We start from the raw sequence: 21,544 nt of genomic DNA on the forward strand, positions 1-21,544 counted from the left end.
TTGATATGTCAAAACTATTTCAGCATTTTAGCATTTTGACAGGTTTTAGTTTCAACATTTCAACAATAGCCTGTAGAGTTTCAGCAGATAACTTTACTGGTAACAAGGGAAAGACTGCACACTATATTCCTGTACCAACTAAAGCTCCCTCTTTTGCTATTAATGGAAACCTTTGTTTCTCTTCAGGTCCTCCACCTGGTCAAACTCCAGTTCGTCAAGATAACCATTCTTCTCCGCCTGCTACTATCAAGTGCGTTAGGACTATACATGATCTGGTAATTCCCCATTTTTGTATAAATAGGTAATTCGTAATCCTGGTAATTAATTACCAGATTTTTTGAAAAATACGTAAATACGTAATTATTTATATTATACGTAATTAGCATAAATATTATTGGCTGATCATGGATCATGTGCTTTTTTTATACAAAGTCATATCAGCATTTTATTGTTTTTGCATTTTTATATAGTATATAAATGCCAGAACTATTTGTTTCAGTGTTTTTTTTGCATTTCTACAAGTAAAAAATGCCAGAACTATCAGTTTCAGCATTTTTTTTGCATTTTTTTTTGCATTTCTACTAATAAAAACGTCAAAACTATCAATTTTGGCATTTTTTTGCATTTTTACTAGTAAAAACGTCAGAACTATCAGTTTCGGCATTTTTTTTTGCATTTTTACTAGTAAAAACGCCGAAACTATCAGTTTCAATGTTTTTTGCATTTTTACTAGTGAAAATGCCGGAACTATCAGTTTTGGCATTTTTTTCATTTCTACAAGTGAAAACGCTGGAACTATCATTTTTGGCATTTTTTTCATTTCTACAAGTGAAAATGCCGGAATTATCAGTTTTGGCATTTTTTTTTATTTCTATAAGAAAAAATGTGGAAACTATCAGTTTCAGCGATTTTTTTGCATTTTTACAAGTAAAAATGCCAGAACTATCAGTTTCAGTGATTTTTCTTTTTATTATTACATGTAAAATGCCAAAACTATCAGTTTCAGCGATTTCTTTTCATTTTTACATGTAAAACTGCAGTAACTATCAGTTTCAGCTATTTTCTTTTCATTTTTACATGTAAAACTGCTGAACTATCAGTTTTGGCATGTTTTTCTCGCATTTTCACATATTATGTGATCAATTACCAATAGTATTTATGGTAATTATATTAAACGTAATTATTTACATTATACATAATTAATTACGATTAACGTAATTATTTACGTTATACATAATTAATTACGAATTACGTAATTATTTACGTATTTCGAATTACGAATTACGTTTTTAGTTGATGATTTACCAGGCCATGTATAGTTAAGATTACTGATGATGCTATGGAAACTAACGAACCTGCACCTACTGGTACTTCTACTTTTTCTGCTAGTACTCTGAAAAAAATCAGATCAGATCAGATAAATTTAATCTTCAGATCAAAAAAAATTTAATCTGAGCAAATCAGATTAACTTCAGATCAAATCAAATCAGATCAGATCAGATTCAAATTTGCTTATTTAAAATCTGAATCTGATCAGATTGAATCTGACAGATTTGATTTTACTAATAATTTCAGCTAAATTTATAATGCCGGCTGGAATTAATTCATAATTTTAAACTCCAGCCAAAACAGATATGTCAATTATTTCCTTTTATGGGGTAGGCTAGAATGGAATGAAGTCTAGTGGCGCCGCTAAAAAATTTTTGGATTCGGGATTACTGCAGTGGGCTGCCCCGGAAAATCTATGAGCTGTGAGGCGAGTTTACGGAATCTTTCGTAGAAAGTGGTGAGTGGCTAACACGAGCCACTACGCCACGAAGGATCACGTGGCTCTACGCCATCGGCACTATAGATTTTCTACTTTGGCTTGGGAAATCTTAAGATCTCTGAAAATTTTTTGAGGCGCCACATCACACCCCCGCTATAGCCTACCCCTATTATGACAATAGCTGTTCCACAAAAATCGATTTTTATAGAAAATTGGAATTTTGTGTAACCCAAATTTCTTTTTTAGGAAATCCCATAATTCCTGCTGGAGTTAAGTGCATAATTCTGGCTGAATTACATATTTACAAATTATAGCTTTAGAATTTATAACATATTTATTCAGATTTAAATCAAATTCAAATCAGATCAGATCAGATTCAGATCAGATCAGATTTGAATCTGATTAAATCTGATCTGATTCAGATTAAAATTTAAACTGATCTGATTCAGATCAAATCAGATCAGATCAGATTTAATTAATTTCAGATCAGATTGAATCTAAGTAAAATCTGATCTGATCTGATCTGTTAGGAGCACTACTTTCTGCTGACAATACTTCTACTACTCCTCCTGTAAATTCTTCTTTAGATACTTTAATACATGCACCTTTTGGCTCTATTAGTACTGCCATACCTTCTGATACAGCCTCAAATCAGGCTTCTTCTTCTAATGCTTCTACAGTCGCAATTAATTATTGATTAAAAAAAAATCATCAAAATTGGATTACTAAATCATGAGATAATAATTTTTGAAGGTCAAATCAAGTCTGAATCAAATCTGAATCAAATCAAATTTCAGAAGAGAAATTTGATTTGTACAGAACACTATTTTTCAGCTTTCTTCTTATATAGATTTTACGCATGTTGTGAGAGGTAGAAATATACTCCAAAATTTATCAATCCAGATATCCGGTCATCTATCCAAAAATTGACCAGATTTGGATTGATCCAGTTGTTACTGGATTAACCAGATAAATCAATGGATATTTGTTCAATTCTTATATCACTAGTTTGATCAGATTGACCAGATAGTTCAATAGATATCTATTCAATCTGTTCAATCTGTTTAATTTTTTTTTCTTAAAAACATAATTCATATTTATTGTTTATAATTTTTATAGTTTATTATATAGTAATGTAAAATTTATTTATTAATTTGAACTAAATAAAATTATTACATTGCTTAAACTTTAAAGTAAACCCATCCTACACACTTACCCATATTCCAATAAAAAAGAAACGTTAGTACGTTTCTTCAAAGTAAATTCTAAAAGAACTAACCCACACACTTACTCAATATCCCAAAGAATTCAGAAAGCCAAAATCTACAAAAGAATAAAAAAAGAAATGTTAATACGTTTCTTCAAAGTAAATTCCAAAAAAACGCACTTCTACATACTTACTCAATATCCAAAAGAATCCAGGAAGTCAAAATCTACAAAAAAAAATAAAAAAGAAACATTAGTACATTTTATCAAAGAAAATTCTAAAAGAATCTGGAAAGCCAAAATCTACAAAAAAAATAAAAAAAGAAACATTAGTACATTTCTTCAAAGTAAATTTCAAGACCATGTGTTTCCACACACTTATTCAATATCCAAAAAAACCTAGGAAGCCAAAATCTACAAAAAAGAATAAAAAAAGAAATGTTAGTACGTTTTTTCAAAGTAAATTCTAAGATCACACGCTTTCACATATTTACCCAATATTTAAAAGAACCTGGAAAGTAAAGCTCTAATCAGGTCGGTCCTAATCTGACAACCCAGACTGAAAATTCAGATTGATCCAATCTGGGTTGATACTTCAACCCGGACTAAAATATTTGGTCCAGTCCAGTCCGATTTCGGATTATAAATCTAACCTGAACTGAAAAAACGGGTTGGAACTGGACCGGACTGATAAATATTTTCACAATGGTTTATATTAAAACCGTTGCGATTATTTAATTATTAAATAAAAAAATGTTGCGTAATGTTTTTTTTAACATATTATTATAAAAAAAATGTTTGTGCAATGTTTTTTTAATTAATTTAAAGAAAAAATGTTGCGCAATATTTTTTCTTATCATATTTAATTAGAAAAAACATTTGCGCAATATTTTTCTAATTAGTTTAAAGAAAAAACGTTGCGAAATATTTTTTCTTATCATATTTAATTAGAAAAAACGTTTGCGCAATGTTTTTCTAATTAATTTAATGAAAAATGTTACGAAACGTTTTTTCTAAGTATATTTAATTAGAAAAAATGTTTGCACAATATTTTTCTAATTAATTTAATGAAAAAACGTTGTGAAATGTTTTTTCTAAGTATATTTAGTTAGAAAAAATGTTTTCACAACGTTTTTTTATTATAGGACCGGACCAGACCAGACCAAAATAACTGGTCTGGTCTGATCTGGTTCCAGATTCTCCTTTTAATATAAATTGGACTGGACTGAAATGAACTAATTTTTCAGTCCAGTCCCAGGTTACTCTTCAATCCGAACTAATCTGGACCATTTAAAGCTTTACTGGGAAGCCAAAATCTACAAAAAAGAATAAAAAAGAAATGTTAGTACGTTTTTTTAAAGTAAATTCTAAGAGAACATGCTCCTACATACTTATCCAATATTCCAAAGAATCCAGGAAGTTGAAATCTACAAAAAAGAATAAAAAAAGAAATGTTAGTACATTTCTTTAAAGTAAATTCGTAAAGAACGTATTGCCGCACACTTACCCAATATTCCAAAGAACTCGGGAAGCTGAAATCTACAAAAAAGAATAAAGAGAAATATTAGAAAAATAAATAAATAAAAAACAAATAAAAAGACCTCTTCTAATTTAACTTCAAGTCAAAATCCAGTTCCAGAAAGGTATTCTCTAGAAAAATGAAGTAAAGGAAACGTGTTAAGCTGTTTAAGTCGAATTCTAAAGAAAAGACTGCTCTATATATTTATATTTATATATATTTTTTTTATAAAAAAAAAAGCAAAAAAAATATTGGATTTGACTAGATTATCTGATCAATCCAGTCAATCCAATCATCTGTGTAACATTTGATCAATCTGGTATTATCCAACAAATCCATCTGGATTTTCCAAAATCTGTTTATTCTTAATTCAGATCATTTGATCTGGTCAAAAAATGGATGACAGATTGAACAGATTCCACCAGAACATACCTCTATTGCAGAGTAATAAACTGACATCACTATGTGAGAAGCAAGAAGAAGAAGAGGCCTAATAAGACCTAAAATTATATTGGAAATGTTCATTTTTATATATAAATTTTGAAGCAAAAGGGGATAATCTAATATCATTAACTGAAAGCACTGAAAGAGGAAAATGAATAAAATAATTAAATAAATGAAATTGTTGCATGGGAGAAACCAAGCCATTAACATTTAACTGTCCAAAATTAAGAAGAGGAGAAGAGTGGGGAAAAATTATGTTTTTTGTTATCTATCATTGTACTACTATAATAGAAAAACGTAAATAGAGGTTAAGGAAATAAATTATTTATTTAGTGCTAGCGTTATTACGAGCAGCAAGATAAAGGGATTGTTGTTCTATTTCAAGTTTGACCATTTTAGGGACTTCAGAAAGCGAGGCAGTAAGAGTAGAAAGATGGTCTTCAACAGAAGAAGCCTGAGAATTTGATTGTGAACCGAAATTAGGAAGAGGGAATGTGCATGAGTTAAAGTGAGCTTTGGGAAAGAAGGGGAATTAATAAAATCCATTAAATTATCACTAAGCCTTTGTGAATCATCTTTAGTAGAGAATTGTTTCATCCAGATTTGAAGGGAAGAGATGCATGAATGGGGGCTGAAGGCAAAGAACGAGAAGGATGACCGTCTTCTAGATCTTTAACTTTTGATTGTAGATTTTGAAAGCCTTTAGTTAATTAATAGGTTCTTGTTGGATAGCGGTGAGAGTTTCCATATTTTGGTGGTAATCAATAATGAAAGGAAGTTGATCAAAATCCATACCATCGGTATAGTGACCAAAAGTAAAAGGAGGAGGAGGTTGTCTAGCATTATGACATCTTCGAGAGCATGAGCAAGAATATTGAAAACATGCTCTAGATTGGAAATAATGATTATTGGCTGCATTAGCATAAGATCATCTATTAGACTCTTAGGGATAATCAAATCAATTGTGAAGTTTAACAGAGTGGGAAGCAGGTAAATACTTCTTGTATAAGTCTCTTAATTTGTCATTCTGGGTCTATGAACAAGAAGGACAGTTAGCAAAGCGGAAGGAATCACATGCGTTTGAATCATAACCAGGGTGACTACATCTATGCCATAAAGAGAAGACTTTATCAGGTTCGTGCCAAGTGAGTCCAGTGAATTTAATGGCGCAAGAAATGGCTATGGGCCCATGGCAGATTCCTTGACCTGAGCAGAAGAGAAATGTAAATAAGCGTAAGGCTTAAGATTGTAAAAATTTATGGAGAAAGATATATTTGCAGTTTTTGCAAAGGTTACTTTGGAAATTTCAATGAGATCTGCAGCAACAGTGCCTTGAAAAAGCCTGGCAAGAAGTGCAACATGAGTACATCTAACGGCGTGTTGGTCAGAAAAATAAGAAATGGGATAAACACGTAAATAATATCTAACACAAAGAACACTCCATGTGTTTTTAAAATGATCAACGCTAGTTTTAGATTCAAAAACTATATATGCAGTTCAGTAGAGTTTGAAAAGACGCGTTCTGCAATGAAAATGAGAAAATGTATTCCTTAATTGTGCATCTGAAACAAAAAGGAGGATGTCAGTAATTACGATAGTACGCAGTTGTTCATCTGCCTTTTTAGCAGAAGGATCATATGTAGGGATGGTTAGGTCGATCCTGATCTGATCCTGGTCCTGAAACCTATAAGTCCTATTGAACGGACCTGCAGACCAGTTCCTGTTAGGACCAGTCCTGGACCTGATCCCAGGACCTGGTCATGATTAAGTTATTTATAGATTTTATGAATTTTAGTAATAATTAAATATAAAAAAAGTGAGTTGCGATATCAGGATTCACTTTTTTATATTGATTTTATATAAAAAAAGTGAGTTGCGGTATCGTGATTCACTTTTTTATATTGATTTTATATAAAAAAAAGTGAGTTGCAATATCACGATTCACTTTTTTATATTGATTTTATATAAAAAAAGTAAGTTGCGATATCACGATTCACTTTTTTATATTGATTTTAATATAAAAATATGAATCGCAATATCGCAACTCATTTTTTATATGATTTTAATAATATAAAAATTGTATTGCAATATTGCAGTGCACTTTTTTATAATTTATAATTACTTAAAATCAAATTTACAGCAAATTATACATATATAATTTAAACATATAGATCTCTTATAACCTTATTGGCTAGAACTTTTTAGGACTATTCTGGTCCGCTTCTGGTCCAAAATTTGGACCTAAAGATCTGCAGACCAGGTCCTAGGATCAGGTCTTTAGGTCCAGGACCTAGGACTTTACCATCCCTAATCATGTGTGTAGAACTAAAAATTATGCAGGAATAAAAGAAGCGCAGCGATGGCTTTAGCTAGATAAATGTCTTTGTAGAACGAGCTTGTGACAGCTTTCACCATAGAAAGGATATTCAGAAAAGATATGATCAACCACGTTGCAAGCTTCGTGATTGGTTTTATAATGAGTCTAAAAGTCTTTGATGGTATTAGGCGCAGCCACAGCATAGAAGCGAGTAAAAGAAGATTGGATGGCAACTTGTAATGTATCAGAAGAAGCAGTGCGTTCAGGTTCAGAAGGAGTAATATCCACAAACTTATTTTTATCAGCAGAGTTAGAAGAGGACCCCAAACAATATATATATAGGTAGGTTTTGAGTTTGCTTAACCAATATATAAAAATTTTTTCTATGTGAGATTTATTATTGCTTATTTGATAATATAATTTTTAAATAGTCAGATATAATTATGCATAGCAGAGTATTAAATTATTAATAGTCAGATATATATTTGCATAGCAGAATGGATTTTTTTAATAGAAAAAATATATACATCACTTATGTGAAATCCATCACGAGTTACATGTTATCACCTGATCATCTTGTGATTTATCACATTTATATGATTATCATATCGATTTATTACTAATCAAATAAACTTTTTCTCACGAAACTTTTTTTTAACTTTTCTCTTTCTCCTAAATTATAAATTATAATGGAACCCTCTTTTGAAAGTTTTAATACGACTACATCTGAAACACATTTGTTTAATAATATATCAAATTATCTATCGATTACAATGAGTTTACTATTAGATAATACACAGCCACCCTCTAATCAAGTGTCTTCTTTACGTAAGTATCTTACTTTTATTACTAAAATCTACATAACAAAGATTAATTACATTTTTTATATTTTTATATACAGCTCTACTTGACATTGAAGACACTAATTTAATTCAGTATGGTGAAACTATTCCACACCTTCAGTCATGTCCTACCTTAGCTAAAGGAATGAATTTTCCAAATTTTGAAATAGCTATTCATTATTGTATTGAATTTGGACGGTTTAATGGATTTTCTGTTAAGAAAAAAAGGGTTGAAAAAAACAATGATGCCAGTATTAAATCAAGATGTATTGATTGTGAATATTCAGGTAGAATTAGAGATAACAACAAAATTATGATTAGAAATAAAGGATCAAAGAAAACAAAATGCTCTTGGCATATTAACCTTTCTCAGCCTTTAAATGTTAACTATGTAAAGATTACAAAGTTTGTCAATACACATAATCATGAATTATTGCCTGATAATACTTTATTTGCTCCTCAATTTCGTGGTCTTTCAGAAGATATTAAGTCTGATATTGAACACTATGTTAAATGTGGTGTTATAGATTTACCTACTATTAGATCATTATTAAAACTAAAATTTCCTAATCAATTTATGTTGTCACAAGATTTATTAGCCTATATCTAAAAAATCAAGAGAGAATTTAGTAATTCAGGAAGTGATGGGGCTACACTTTTAAATGAATTATTTATAATGCAAAAAGATGATCCTTCATTTATAGTAATACCTCAAGTTGATCCTTTCACATCTCGTTTAAATGGAATTTTCTGGATGACTTCTGATCAACAAATGCTTTATAGTCGATATAATGATGTTATTTTACATGATAATACAGCACTTACAAATCACTATAAGTGGCCATTATCTTTATTTGTTATTGTAGACTGTAATAATAAAACACGACTGATTGCACAAGCATTTGTATAAGATGAAACCCTAGAGACATATCTTTGGATTTTACAATGCCTAAAATGAACTTCTATTGAACCAGGTGTAATAATTACAGACGCAAATCTAGCGATGATTGGTAAGAATTACCAAATACCCATCATATACATTGTATATTTCATATTCATCAAAATTTACCTTGTAAATTAAAAGATATATTGGAAAAGGATTATTTAAAGTTTGTTAGTGAATTTTATAAAGCACAAAATTCTTTATCTGAAGAAATGTTTGAAGTTAATTGAACTAATTTAAAGAATACTTACTGTCAAGCTGAAAATTATCTTCAAAATACTCTTTATGAATGTAAAGAATCTTGGGCATCTTGTTACACCCTTAAATTTTTTACAGCAGGTATGCAATCCACCCAGCATATAGAAGGTCTCAATGGAATATTACACAGAGAAATAGAAGCTAGCATGTCTCTTACAAATACATTTCATAAAATAATTGAAAGGCTTGAGACCGAAAATATGAATAAAAGGTAGGTAAAAGTGTATAGTTAGTTTGGTATATATTGTTTAATTTTAGTATAATAATTCTAACATTGCTTATTTAGATTTTTGACATTTAAGCATTCAAAAACACATTATTTTCAACCTCTCATGGTTACAAGTGTATTTTGGGAAGTTAATATACTATTAAACGAATGGTTATCCTCTTCCTTATGTGCAGAACATCAAAAATAAATTTGTGAAGCTTCAACTTATCATGCAAAACTAATTGGGGACAATGATATTTTTGAATTATTACATTATCAAGATGAATTGGATTTAGAGAATCAAATTAATTCAGAATTAATTAACAATGGAGATGAATCAACAATTGCCATATTTATTGAAGATAAGTATAAAGATAAAAAAATCTTTCTTAAAAATCTTTTACAAGAATTTAATATTGATGATATACGTGAAATTTGGAAAGTTGAATCATTATTAGCTTGTTCACCAACTTCTTGTCAATATGTAGTGATCTTAAAAAATGGCTGGCATGCATGTACCTGTTTATTATTAGCTAATAGTGGAGTAATTTGCCACCATTATTTTAAAGTAATGATGGAATCTAATTTTGCAAAATTTCATATTAATATGATTCCAAAAAGATGGTATAAAGAACATTTACAATCAGATTTGATGAAAATTAATAATTCACCAGTTGTTACACTTGGTAATGAACGTAATAATGTGCATAATGTTAATAAATCAGATAGAGATCAGCTAATTGATATTGACTTTACACAAACAAATATTTTTAATCAACGCTATTAATCACCTACTATTCAAAGACAAGCTTTTAAAAAAAATGAGTATGCTATTTTAACAGGACTTTCAAGAAAGGCTTCTCAATTAGCAATAGAAGATAGGAATGATGAATTAAAAGATTTTTTAAATAAATTTATTGAAAAAAGAAAAAAAAATCATGAGATGCAAGAATCAAATAGGAGATTGAGAACAATTGATAATGTAGTAAATAAAAATGTAAGAAGTGCAGAAATTAATGGTAAAATTGTTTTTGAAGCTAATGGAAGAGTATATGCAACAGATGAGATTAATGAACTATTAGAACATATTGCAAAAGGTCGTCCTGCTAACAAAAGATTAAAATCTAGTATAGAAATTTCTGGGAAAAGCAGTGGTAATATTTTAGGTAAAGAAAACGCCAATAAAAAGGAATATATATGTAGTAAATGTAAAGAAATAGGACATAATGTAAGAACATGTAAAAAGTAAATAGAAGATTTATATATTCTTACGTGCTAAAATTTAAAGTTGTTTAATAGTTGCGTTAAATAATAATTGCGTTGAATGCGAGACTTAGAGTTAGTTTAAGGTTAAGTGATTAGGATCTATAGTAATTTAATATATAATTTGTGTTGAGCGTGAGACTTAGGGTTAGTTTAGGGTTAGGAAGTTAGGATCTATGTAGTAATTTAATATATATTTGCAACAACAAAGCAACAAAGCAATAAAAAACCTATTAAAATTTTAAAGTTGTTTGATAATTGACATTTGGTACGAGACTTAGGGTTAGTTTAGAGTTAGGCGGGTATGATTTTATATACATTACGGACATAAAAATTAAAATATATTTTATCACATGATTATCATGTGATATAAACGAAGGCCATGAAATAATAGGGGGGGATAAATAAATTTTTCCTTTTTAATATATATATAATATAATATATATTTATATTTTTCACATTAATAAAAATTAATAAAATATGTAAACAAAGTTATAAACATATTTGTGTAAAAAAAAGTTACTATTTTTAATACAAAGAATAAGTTAATTGTATACGTAATACAGGAATCATTTTGAGACGTGATTGTGTAATGTGTTTTTGATAAAACAAATATGCGTCCACGTAATAGTAAAATTATAAATCATATACGTATTCATGTAATAGTAAAAAATATATATTGAAAATGAGAGCAACAGGTGGATACCTGGATGGGAAGGGAAAAATAAGTGTTTTTCTGTTTTTTTATAATTTTACACTATAATTTTTGTAATAATCAATAAAAGTTATTTCATTTTTACTTAGAAAATTTTTTAAAAATATTTTTTTTGACAAATTTTACAGTAAATTTTAAAAATAAAAATTCTGTGTATTGTTGGCGTTACAAAAAACATAAATAAATCTATAAATATCTATTCAATCATAATAAAAATTTATATGCAAGTAGATTCGAACCTGCTGAAAAACATTACTTAAGATGATTTCAGATGTTTCCTTTGACTAAAGTGCCTAAATTACACTCTGAATTTACAGAACAGATATACGAAATATTAATAAGAAACATTTATAAGTTGTAATATTACAAAAAAATAATACAGTCAACTCTCTTTATAGTCACACATTTGGGACAGTCCATATTTGGTGATTATAAAGAGATGTGACTATATAAAAAATTTCTTATATTAGTATATCATAATTCCAGCCAAAAATTAACATAATTTTGGCCAAAATTATACTTAAAACTTTATTGTATCGTAACTCCTCCAATATTAATCGTAGAGAGATGATCTTACCGCCATTCGATTCGTCTTGATGAGACGGTTCTAATGGTATAAAGTACATCGAAATCCAATCACTAGATTAATTTCCGAAATTAAAAAAATATTAGTGGTTTTTGTGTAATAACTCTGCCAATATTGATCCTAGAGAGACGATCTTACTACCATTCGATTCGTCTTGATGCGACGAATCTAATGGTATAAAATACATCGAAATCCAATCACTAGATCAATTTCCGAAATTAAAAAATTTTAAATAGTTTTTAAGTAGTAACTCCGTCAATATTGATCATAGAGAGATGAGCTTACTACCATTCGATTCGTCTTGATGAGGCGATTCCAACGAGCTATTAATCGTCTTTTTACAATCACTAGGTACCGAGATATTTAGCAAAATGTTAAATAGTGCAGTAAACGTAAATCAAGGAATATAATAATGCCGATGCTTAACATTTTGTTTAATAACTCATCAGCCAGTGATCGTAAAAGGATAAAACAAAACAAAAAAAACTCTCTCCCGTTCTGCTCACTTGACAATATTTACGAAAAAATAAAAAATTTTTTCAGAGTTTTTTATTACTTTTTCTTTATAATTTCTTTATTTTAGATAACTACTACGACACTTTACAAATGGGTAAAGATAACAAAAGAAAAATAACCAGTCTAACAAAGATACTACATCTAAACGTCCTGCCTCTAGCTCTCCAACTGGCAACGTTTCTGGTCAAGGTTCCTCTATGTCTGGCCCTTCGAACACTCCACCTTCGACCACCTCTACTAATAAACGTACCAGAGTCAGTGCTGAAGACTCTGTCATGGATGTTGATAAACCTCTCACGCCTCCTGGCCCTGTTGAGACAACTTCCGCTGAGATACCTTCTCAACCCGATACCTCCTCTCTCAATGCTTCGCAACACGCCCCTGCTAACAACAATGATAAAGGCAAAAGCCCTGAAATTACTCCCGCAGTCTCCTTCTCTGAACGTGCTGCCTCTCCGGACGCGTCCCAAGCTGCAGTACAATCTCAACCTACACTTTTCTACGCCTCGGCCGCTCCTAATGACGTCGATGGCTTTTGGAATCACTTCGCTTCGAACCGCGACGCGTGCGATGCGGTTGATCGACAACTTTCCTTGTACTCCTCTTATGGTAGTCGTACCACGTGTAGTGGATCCAACGATTTGAAGAGGATCATCGTCCACTTCCGAAAAAAGGAAGATCTTGACAACGCCACAGCCTCCCCTATGGATTCTTTGTTTGGCTTGCATTTCCATGCATATGACCCCCAGGCTATTAAGGCTGATGAACACGCGCGTACCCTGGTGGTTATTGATATCCCCTTTTTCTAACTGACGCTCTTTTGCGTGGTACCTTTTCTCGTTACGGCAATATTACTCGTTGCCATACCCGTTTATCTAAACTTTATCGTACTGCATACATTACCTTTGAATCTACTGGTGCTTTACAGAACCTCGACTCTACCTGGAGCGTCCTTTGTGGAGGACATTGTTTGCGTATCTGCCCCGCTACTTTCTCACCTGAACAACGCGCTGAAAGATGCGCTTATGTTGCTTTACTTGCCGGTCTCCCGCGTGGCACTATAGCGGTCGATCTTGCTGAAATTGCCGATGAAATTTCCGCTAAATCTATCAATGTTCCCTTCTCTATGAATTCTTACAATCCCAAACCTTACGCCTATTGCCATTTTGCCTCTGAAACGGCTATGGAAAATGCTAAATCTATTTCATGTGCCCTCAAGAAAGTTGGCCTTACCTGGCATTCTCCGGATGAAGTCACCTCTCTTTGTCATCGATGTGGTCACCCTAATTGTAACCCTGATCGATGTGGTTCTTCATCTAGACCTAATCGCCCTTCTCACCCTTGGCAATCTAATGATAAATTACGTGCTTTATATAATAAGCATCTACCTCCTTCTCATCCTGCTAAACGACATAACCGTTTTGCCCGCCCTGATAACAATAATGATGGACAAAGCCGTACCAATGCTTCTCGCCATCGTTCTAAATCCAGACCTAATAACTGACAACAATCTCGTTCTCGTTCTCAACATCGACCATGGAATCGCGACAATGTTAATAACAACAATAATAATCAACGTCGTCGTATTCCTGATGCAAATGAACTTGATTACTATATTGATGGCATGGATGTTACATACCCTGCTCCTCCTACTGTGCTTACTGATTGGAAATCTATTGGTGCTGCTCTTGAAAAAGTAGTTGAAGAATTAGCTCTTCTTACCACACAATTTGCTTCTATGAACAGCCGCATCACTAATTTGGAATCTGCTATGGCTGCTCGTACTCCTATTCCTGGACCTTTTGTCGCTAAACCTCCTTCCTACATCCCTTCCTCTATGCAAGGATGAGATGATACAGTGAATCGAACTGATAATAATATCCTCGTTGATGTTAATTCTCCCCCTTTGCAATCAACAAGTGGTTTTTCCCCGATTCCTCATTTTGCTCCCATTCCACCTTCCAACGTCGCTCCTTCCTTCCCTATTGATATGGAACAGCGTCTCTCCTCTCTTTCCGATACTGTTGCCTCTTTGGCTGGCTCGATTAAAGAAGGAATCCAACAAAACAACCTCATCTTAGCTCGGCAACAAGGCCAAGCTAATCAATAACTGTTCTCTTTTTCCCCCCTTCTTTATTATTACCGATTTATCAGTGTGTAATAATGATAGACAACAATAAACATAGTTTTTCCCCTCACCCCTCTCCCCTTATCAAATTTGGTCAATTAAATGTTAATGGTTTATGTTCCCCAGTTCGACAACAACATTTGCTTAATTTTTTTCTTCACTCCTCCTTTGGTGCTTTATCTATTAATGATACGCGTCTTTCCCCTTCAAATGCTAAATTTATTTTTAAAAATGAACACTCCCTACATCACTTTAAGTCCTATTGGGCTTGTTCATCTTCTTCTTCTCGCCCTCATGATGGTGTTGGTATTTTGTTACGTAATCCCCTTCATAAACATGTTCAAACAATTGATCCTTGGAACGGTCGACTTCTTAAATTAGATTTGTTCTTTCATCAAACTAAAATTTCTATTATTTCTATATATTATCCCCCTTCTGGTTCTGTTCATCAATCTATTTGCAATGATCTTATTGCCAAACTTCTTTCTTGGCTCGATTATGCCCGAGCTAATAATTATTTTGTAGTTATTCTTGGCGACTTTAATGCTGATGTAATCGCTCATTCTAATTATTCACCTAATCATTTTAAGCTTCTTCGCTTGCTTTCTTCTCGGTTTTTTACCGATCATCAAGCTCATTCCTCTACAAATGGTCCTGATCCCACCTTCTTTCATGATAATGGATCTTTGAGACTGGATTATATCTGGTCTTCACCTGGTTTTCCTGCTCCTGGTCTTTTTTCACAAGTGGTTACTTGCCCGGGTCTTCTTGATCGTCCTTTTACTGATCACAAAGTTCTTACAACTGTTTTTGACTTCAGTTCTTGCCTGGCTATCTTGGCTAAATCTCGTCTTAAACAAAAAAAAGAATTGCGTACTATTTTCTCTTACGCTTCCACTTCAGTTGAACAATGGAATAATTTTACCACTGAAGTAGATGATTCTCTTGGAGTTTATTTAGATAGACAATATCACCCTAATTTTGATTTCTCCTCTCTTTCTCTCGATCGTATGTGGCATGCATTGAAAGCTGCCATAATTAGTGCTGCAATTAAAACTTTACCCTTTCAAAAAGTCTCCAATACACACCGACATTCGTACTCTCCTGAATTAACTAAACTTATTGCTATTAATAAGTTTTTAGATCGATTTTTATATCGCCTTACTACTCGTCGTTCTAATCGGCCTACTCAGATTGCGCAAATGACTGCCGCTTTGCCCTCCCATCTTGAAAATCTTGCATCCTTACTCCCTGATTACTCAGTTCCTACCTATTCTACAACCCCTGCATCTGTATTTAAATCGTTTTTACGATCACAGAAGAATTTAGTTTCTGCCTTTTTATTTACTAAATTCGCCCAACACCTTACGGACTCAGTGGAATATTATACTGCACTACGTGACGAACACTTTTCGAACTCGCTCGGCACCTTTATAGATTCTGCCTTATCAGTAGAAAAACGTTCAATTGTTCTTGACCGTGTTTTGGTCGTTTTGGACTCAACTCCTACTTTATTAACGGATCCTTCGGATATTAAACATGCAGCTGTTTCTCATTTTCAATCAATTGTTTCTCCTCCGTTGACCCGTTACTCTTCCATCATTTCATTTCCCGCTCGATGGCAACAAGCTTACACTTCTCTTGCTAATGTGTCCGCTTCACTATATGATCCTGTTTTGGCGCCTATTTCGCTACAAGAATGGTCTACTGTGATTTCCTCCATGCCAAATAACAAAGCTTCCGGCCCTTCAAAAATTTCTTATGAGATGATTAAACATCTGTCCGGTGAAGCCTTGGATTTCTCTCTTTTACTGGCCAATACCTGCCTTTCTCGCGGTGATATTCCTGCTGACTGGCGTGAAGCTGTGGTTTATCCTATTCCTAAACCTCATGAATTCGATGCTCAACTTAAGAACACTCGACCTATTACTCTTCTGGAAACAGTTCGTAAATGTGTAGTTAAGGTCATCACGAATCGTCTCTCCAACATTCTTGCTGATAATAAAGTTCTCCAAGGTGGTAACTTTGCTGGCTTACCTGGTGGTTCTACTGATGTCCCTATCAAAATGCTTGATGCGATTATCCATCAACATAAACATGACTCTACTGATGATCAGGAACTATGGATCGTTTCTCAAGATATTTCTAAAGCTTTTGATTCTATGGATCTAAATATACTTAAATTTGCTTTAGATAGGCTACATATCCCTGCACTTTTAGTGCGATTTATTTTAAATCTTTTTACACGACGAAATAATAAGATAATTACTTGTCATGGCGATACAGCTGCTTATAGAGTACGTGTTGGTATCGATCAAGGAGAAATCATTTCCCCTCTTCTTTGGGTTATTTATTTGGATCCCTTACTTACTGTTTTGAATCAAGAAGCACGAGATCCTTTTATTTTAAAATCTTCAGCTCTTTTAAATTATTCTCCACTTGAATTTGAACAACATTCTTTACCAATTTCACATTTAACGTTTATGGATGATTCTACCCTTATTGCTTCTTCAAAATCTGGAATAGAAGACCGTCTTTCTATTACTACTGAATTTTATACTTTGAATAATGTTCAAGCTAATTCAGCTAAATATGTTCTTCTTTCATCTTCTTCCCCTTCTTTAAAGATTATTTTTGATCTTACACCTTCTCTTTTAGTCTCTGATTTGTCTCTTTCCCTTTCCTCTTTATCTTTGCATGCTTCCTTTCGCTTTTTAGGCATTTGGTTTTCTTTATCCGCCTCTTCTGATTTTGTTCTCAAACAAGCGCGCTCCATGGTTAAAGATATGGCAGCTCTCCTGGGACCGAAGAAATTATTAGCACAACATGTGGCCTATCTCTATAATGCTGTCCTTCTTTCGCGATTGGAATTTCGTCTTCAAACTACCCTTTTCTCTGAAAGTACTATTCAATCAATTGTCAAGCCTCTGTTTTCAGTACTTCGAAGAAAAGCTGGTCTTGCTACGACTACTCCGTTGCCCTTGTTATTTCTTAAACTTCCCTTTTCGATTCAAAATGCTTTTTATCGCTTTCTTTCTTTCCATATTGCATCTTGGCAAAAAATTTTCACTCATCCTGATTTCAAAGATTTTGCCCTTTATGCTATCTCCTATCTTCAAGGATATTTGGGTGCTGAAAGTTGCCCGACTATTATTAACTTAGAACCATGGTCACAGATCGTTTCTTTGCGAACGCACACTTTGTTTAATTCGTTATTGTTTTCTTCGCGTTTGAACATCATGTGGTCTCTTTCCTTCTGGCCTCCGAGGCATGATCTACAACCTGCTCTGCCACTCCGATCTATTCTACCTCATTCCATTTTTCAATCGAGTTGGAAACTTTGGAAACACTTGAATATATTTGTGCTTGCTCAGTTGGTTTCTCCTTGTGGACGTTATCTTATGAATTGGCCTGACCTTCGTTATCTTGGCATCGTTGGTCGTAAAGGACGGATCCCTAATTGGTTTACTTTTATTAATAATAATTTTCTCTCTTCTTCTTCTTCTACTTTACTTTTATCTTCATATTTTATTAATTCTTCTTTTACTTTAGCATCTTCTTGTTTATTAGATCATACTGTTAAAGATTATTCTTTTTATCCTCAATAGGCTATTAATTTTGACTCTGCTACTCAAACTTTATCTGTTGGTCGTGTGTGTATCACCTACAAGAAACAAAACTCGGCTATTATGTCTCATTGGCTTCCTGTATCTACCTCAGCTGATGAACGCGCCTATAACTCTTGTCCTGGTTGTGCTCTTAATATTCCCGCCTTATCCATGAAATCTGCCATCAGACAACGCTGTAATAGCGAGAAATGTTTTTTTAATGTAACTTTATCGGATACTGTGGGCTATCCTACCAGAAATGCCAAAGTTTTCGCGGCTTACCTTCCCATTGCTCTATCTACTTCGTGGAGTTATGCGACTTCCTTGGCTCTTGTTCATTTTTCGAACGCGTCTCCCGCTCTTTCTCCTCTCTTTAAGGATAGAATCGATAGAATTGAAGACACTATCTTACCACTTTCTGTGCAATCTTTGTACACAGATGGTTCGTTCTATCCTGCCAATGATTCTTCGCCTTCTTCCATGACTTCTGCTTGGATTGCTCTTGATGATGTTGGACTTGTTCTGGAATCTTCTTCCATGCATCTCCCTTCTTGCTTTCCTTCCGCTTTGCGTTCTGAAATTTCTGCTGTTCTATTAGGATTGAACGCCCTTTTCCGTGATTCGTCAATCTCTATTCATACTGATTGTAGTCAGTTAATTTCACTATGGACACGGTTTGTTGATGCTCCTTTCTCACCGAAGTTGCTCCGAGAACCTAATCATCTTCTTTGGCTTTCTATTCGACAACTTATCATGGATCGTAATCTTAATGTCAAATTGATTAAAGTCCCTGCTCATGGCGATGATATCTACAATATACAAGCGGATTCTTTGGCAAAAGATGCTCATTCGTCTTTACAACCCACTACTCTACTTTCAACATTTTGCTATGCTCCATGCTTGTTGACTTTTAACTCCTTGCCTATTGACGTGAATATTCGACATTTTCTCTGCTCTATTGCAGATGCTCGTGCTCTTTTATTTTTCTGTTCACTAGCGCGTTTTACTGCTCTTGGTTCTCCTTCACTTTTTGATTGGGCTGGTATATATTTTTGCCTTTCACAAATTAAAGGTTTCGCTTCACATAGGAATGGTCGTCCTGAATTTTGGACCTTCCGTATCAAACTCCTTTTGGATATGTTGCCTACCTTAACTACTCTTCAACAACGCAAACCTTATTTATATTCTCCTGACTGGCTCTGTCCGCAGTGTAATTCTGCTCCTGAAGATTTGAATCATCTTTGGACTTGTCCTTATATTTTACCGGATTTAAATCCCTGTTTAACACACCGGTCTGAAGTCATTAAATTTAGAGATTCTTGTTTATCTTCTTTCCTATTTTTGAAATCTTTGGATATTTCCTTTCATACCGAATTCTTTGCTTTGGATTGTTGGAACTATGAAGCTCCCTCTTCATCCTGTCTTTGGCTTACTCGAGAATTGTTGCCTGCGCATTTAACGGCATTTTTGAATCAACACTTTCCTCTTTCTGTTATATACAAGATTATTTCTCCCCTTCTTAATGACTTCCAAGTCGAATTATATGGTGAAATTTGGCTGTGTCGGAATGTTCTTTTCCATGCTTGGGAAGAGTCGCAGGGTATCTCGGCTGCTTCCAAATTACGTGGCCCGTCTACAAATTCTTCTCCTAAAACTACTTCTCCACAACAACACAACTCTTCTTTGGCGTCAGTCTCTCAGGATTCCTGGATTTCTTGGATATCCTCTTCTATAATTCAGGGTGGATCTTGGATCTCGCACTTGGATTTTCTGCGCCGCTTAACAGTTCAACCTCTTAGGATTTCTTTCTGGTAACGAACTGGATTTTTGGATGTTGGATAGTTGACTCACACTGGCCTTCGGGTAAAGTTGGGGTATGCGATTCTGTAATAGTTCAGTTTTTCTTTGCTTTAATTTTATTTTAGTTTAGATTTCTTTACTTGTATGAATCGTGAAGCTACTCTTTTTATTTTTTATTAGTTTATTTTCTTATTTTTGTAATATTGTTCGATTATATTTTCGAAGTTCAAAGTATAAATAAAAGATAAAGTCATAAGACTGTTTGTACGGTAAAAGGATAAAACTAGGGTTGATCACCCTATCTCAGTGGTTAGTCACTGAGACCCTCATTAAGCCTGAGTATGGTGAGGTCGCAGGTTCAATTCCGCCGATCACGGAAATTAAACGAATTTTACTGCGGACGCTACAACCAATAGCGTGAAGGTACAGGGATTAGTGTAGTTGGACTGCATCATGGTGAATTAGTGTGTACAGTTAGGCTGCACATTTCAACTAAGGGTCATGTTGTCCTTCTAACGTTCCTTATGAGGCCATTGGCATGTGCGCAGTCCTGTCCTTAAGGTCACTACTATACCTTGGGGGGGACTTCCTGTCCGGGTGGTCACTCTACGATACCACTTGGGGTCAGTAATGGCTAGATGGTCATCCTAAATGGTAAAGCTGAGGGTGCAATGTCTTAGTGGTAGTTTGACCTTCTGTTAGGTCTTAGACCAACCAAGGTGTTCGTGTACAGAACAGGTAGCATGGTTATGGGGTTCGATTCCCTACTCTTTGGGTCCTGGTTGGTGATCCCTGGTGGTTGATACCCACCATAAGGGGTGATCCTGGACAGATGCCTGCTACTTCCTGTCCGAGTGGTCACTACAAAGTATACCACTTGGGGTAAACAACTGTACTATCGGTGCTGGGTAATCGCGGGCTGTAGTGGCCTTTGAGTGAGACTTAGTATCTAATATGGTGGTATGGAAGGGTACTGGATGGTTGATGTTACCTGTCAAAAGTCCTCCATGAAAGTAGCTCTCTAAAGGTCGTAAAATAAATTGAGTACCAGTATCATGCAATGGATTAAGGATGAGTAGGCGGCGTGTACCTAGCTTCAGATCAGCCTAAAATGGCCCGATGGGGGATGTCTTCTAAGTGGTGTTGTTCCTGAGGAATTAAGTACTCGGTATTATGATGCCCATGAAGATGATAGGACACAAACCCGAGATTAGTCTCATAAGAGGCAATGGGTGGTCTGGCCGTAAACACTAGCAAAGTAAAAGGATAAAACTAGATGATAGGACACAGACCCGAGATTAGTCTCATAAGAGGCAATGGGTGGTCTGGCCGTAAACACTAGCAAAGTAAAAGGATAAAACTAGGGTTGATCACCCTATCTCAGTGGTTAGTCACTGAGACCCTCATTAAGCCTGAGTATGGT

The 21,544-nt window shown here is 33.8% G+C and overlaps 1 protein-coding gene across 1 annotated transcript; it reads left to right on the forward strand.

Annotated features, from left to right (window-relative positions):
* Positions 1–9,443: 9,443 nt before the first annotated feature.
* Positions 9,444–10,842, forward strand: OCT59_014383 (uncharacterized protein; the record flags this gene model as incomplete). Its single annotated transcript, XM_066149976.1, has 4 exons — positions 9,444–9,508; positions 9,584–9,639; positions 10,138–10,191; positions 10,805–10,842. 4 exons carry the CDS (start codon positions 9,444–9,446, stop codon positions 10,840–10,842), a joined length of 213 nt encoding a protein of 70 aa, XP_066002195.1.
* Between the last annotated feature and the right edge of the window lie 10,702 nt (positions 10,843–21,544).

Source organism: Rhizophagus irregularis, chromosome 22, assembly GCF_026210795.1.
Source record: "Rhizophagus irregularis chromosome 22, complete sequence".
Lineage (NCBI taxonomy): Eukaryota > Fungi > Glomeromycota > Glomeromycetes > Glomerales > Glomeraceae > Rhizophagus > Rhizophagus irregularis.